This window comes from Perkinsus marinus (assembly GCF_000006405.1).
Source record: "Perkinsus marinus ATCC 50983 genomic scaffold scf_1104296957870, whole genome shotgun sequence".
NCBI lineage: Eukaryota > Perkinsozoa > Perkinsida > Perkinsidae > Perkinsus > Perkinsus marinus.
Window position 1 is genome coordinate 1 of NW_003206979.1, and position 1116 is coordinate 1116.

At 48.5% G+C, this 1116-nt stretch overlaps 1 protein-coding gene across 1 annotated transcript; it reads left to right on the forward strand.

Moving 5' to 3' along the window:
* Nucleotides 1-810: 810 nt before the first annotated feature.
* Pmar_PMAR029408 (histone H3, putative) lies at nt 811-1113 on the forward strand (the record flags this gene model as incomplete). Its single annotated transcript, XM_002774688.1, has 1 exon — nt 811-1113. A coding segment is annotated over one exon (303 nt), but the record flags the coding sequence as incomplete, so codon positions are not given.
* Between the last annotated feature and the right edge of the window lie 3 nt (nt 1114-1116).

The window sequence follows — 1116 nt, forward strand, 5'->3', positions numbered from 1 at the left end:
CCGGCTATCCGTAGGCTTGCGCGCCGTGGTGGAGTCAAGCGTATTTCCGGGTTGATCTACGAAGAGACCAGAGGTGTCCTCAAGGTCTTCCTCGAGAGTGTCATTAAAGATACTGTTACCTACACCGAGCATGCTCGTCGGAAGACTGTTACCGCTCTGGACGTCGTTTACGCTCTGAAGCGCCAGGGCAAGACCTTGTACGGTTTCGGAGGTTAGATTTACTTCCGTTATGCAATTGCGAGATCATATCACGGTGTTATTCAACACCATCTTTCGTTTTTCTAGCATCTCCGATTTGGGAGTTGGGATTTTTCTCGAGAACCCTCGAACTGGAATTTAGTTACTGGAGGAGGTTTATCGACCACCGCGTGCTCTAATCTTACCATTCATTCGACTTGCGCAAGGCAAATCATCTTGCGGTACCGGGTAATACTCTGATAATCTCAAAGTATTACTCAGTACCGTTAGTGCATCGAATAATATTGTTCGTCCGAGCACATTGCTAACTCCTGCAGCTGACGGCGATACTCAGAATGAGTGTCTGCAGAGGATGGGAATGAGTAGTTTGTGGCTGGAAGGAGTAGGTTTCGTTGAACGAGTCTCATTAGATAGCAAGCTTCTCGGCTCGGTCTGGCATCTTCGACGCAAAAGTCTAAATTACTGGCTTACGAATTTACTCTCAATTTATCCGTTTTTTTACTCAATTTACCATCAATTTGCCAGTTTTTTCATCAGTTTCTCCTCTACCTGGCGGTTGCTCTAATACTCTACCTCTTGCCAAAACTCTTATCTTCGTTCGCATACTACTCAATGGCTAGAACTAAGCAAACCGCTAGGAAGTCTACGGGTGGCAAGGCTCCTCGCAAGCAGCTCGCCTCCAAAGCGGCTCGCAAGTCTACTCCCAGTACTGGCGGAATCAAGAAGCCTCACAGGTATCGTCCGGGCACCGTCGCTCTGCGTGAGATTAGACGTTATCAGAAGAGCACGGATCTTCTCATCCGCAAATTGCCCTTCCAGAGGCTCGTGCGTGAGGTTGCCCAGGACTTCAAAACTGACTTGAGGTTTCAGAGCAGTGCAGTTATGGCTTTACAGGAGGCCGCGGAAGCTTACCTCGTG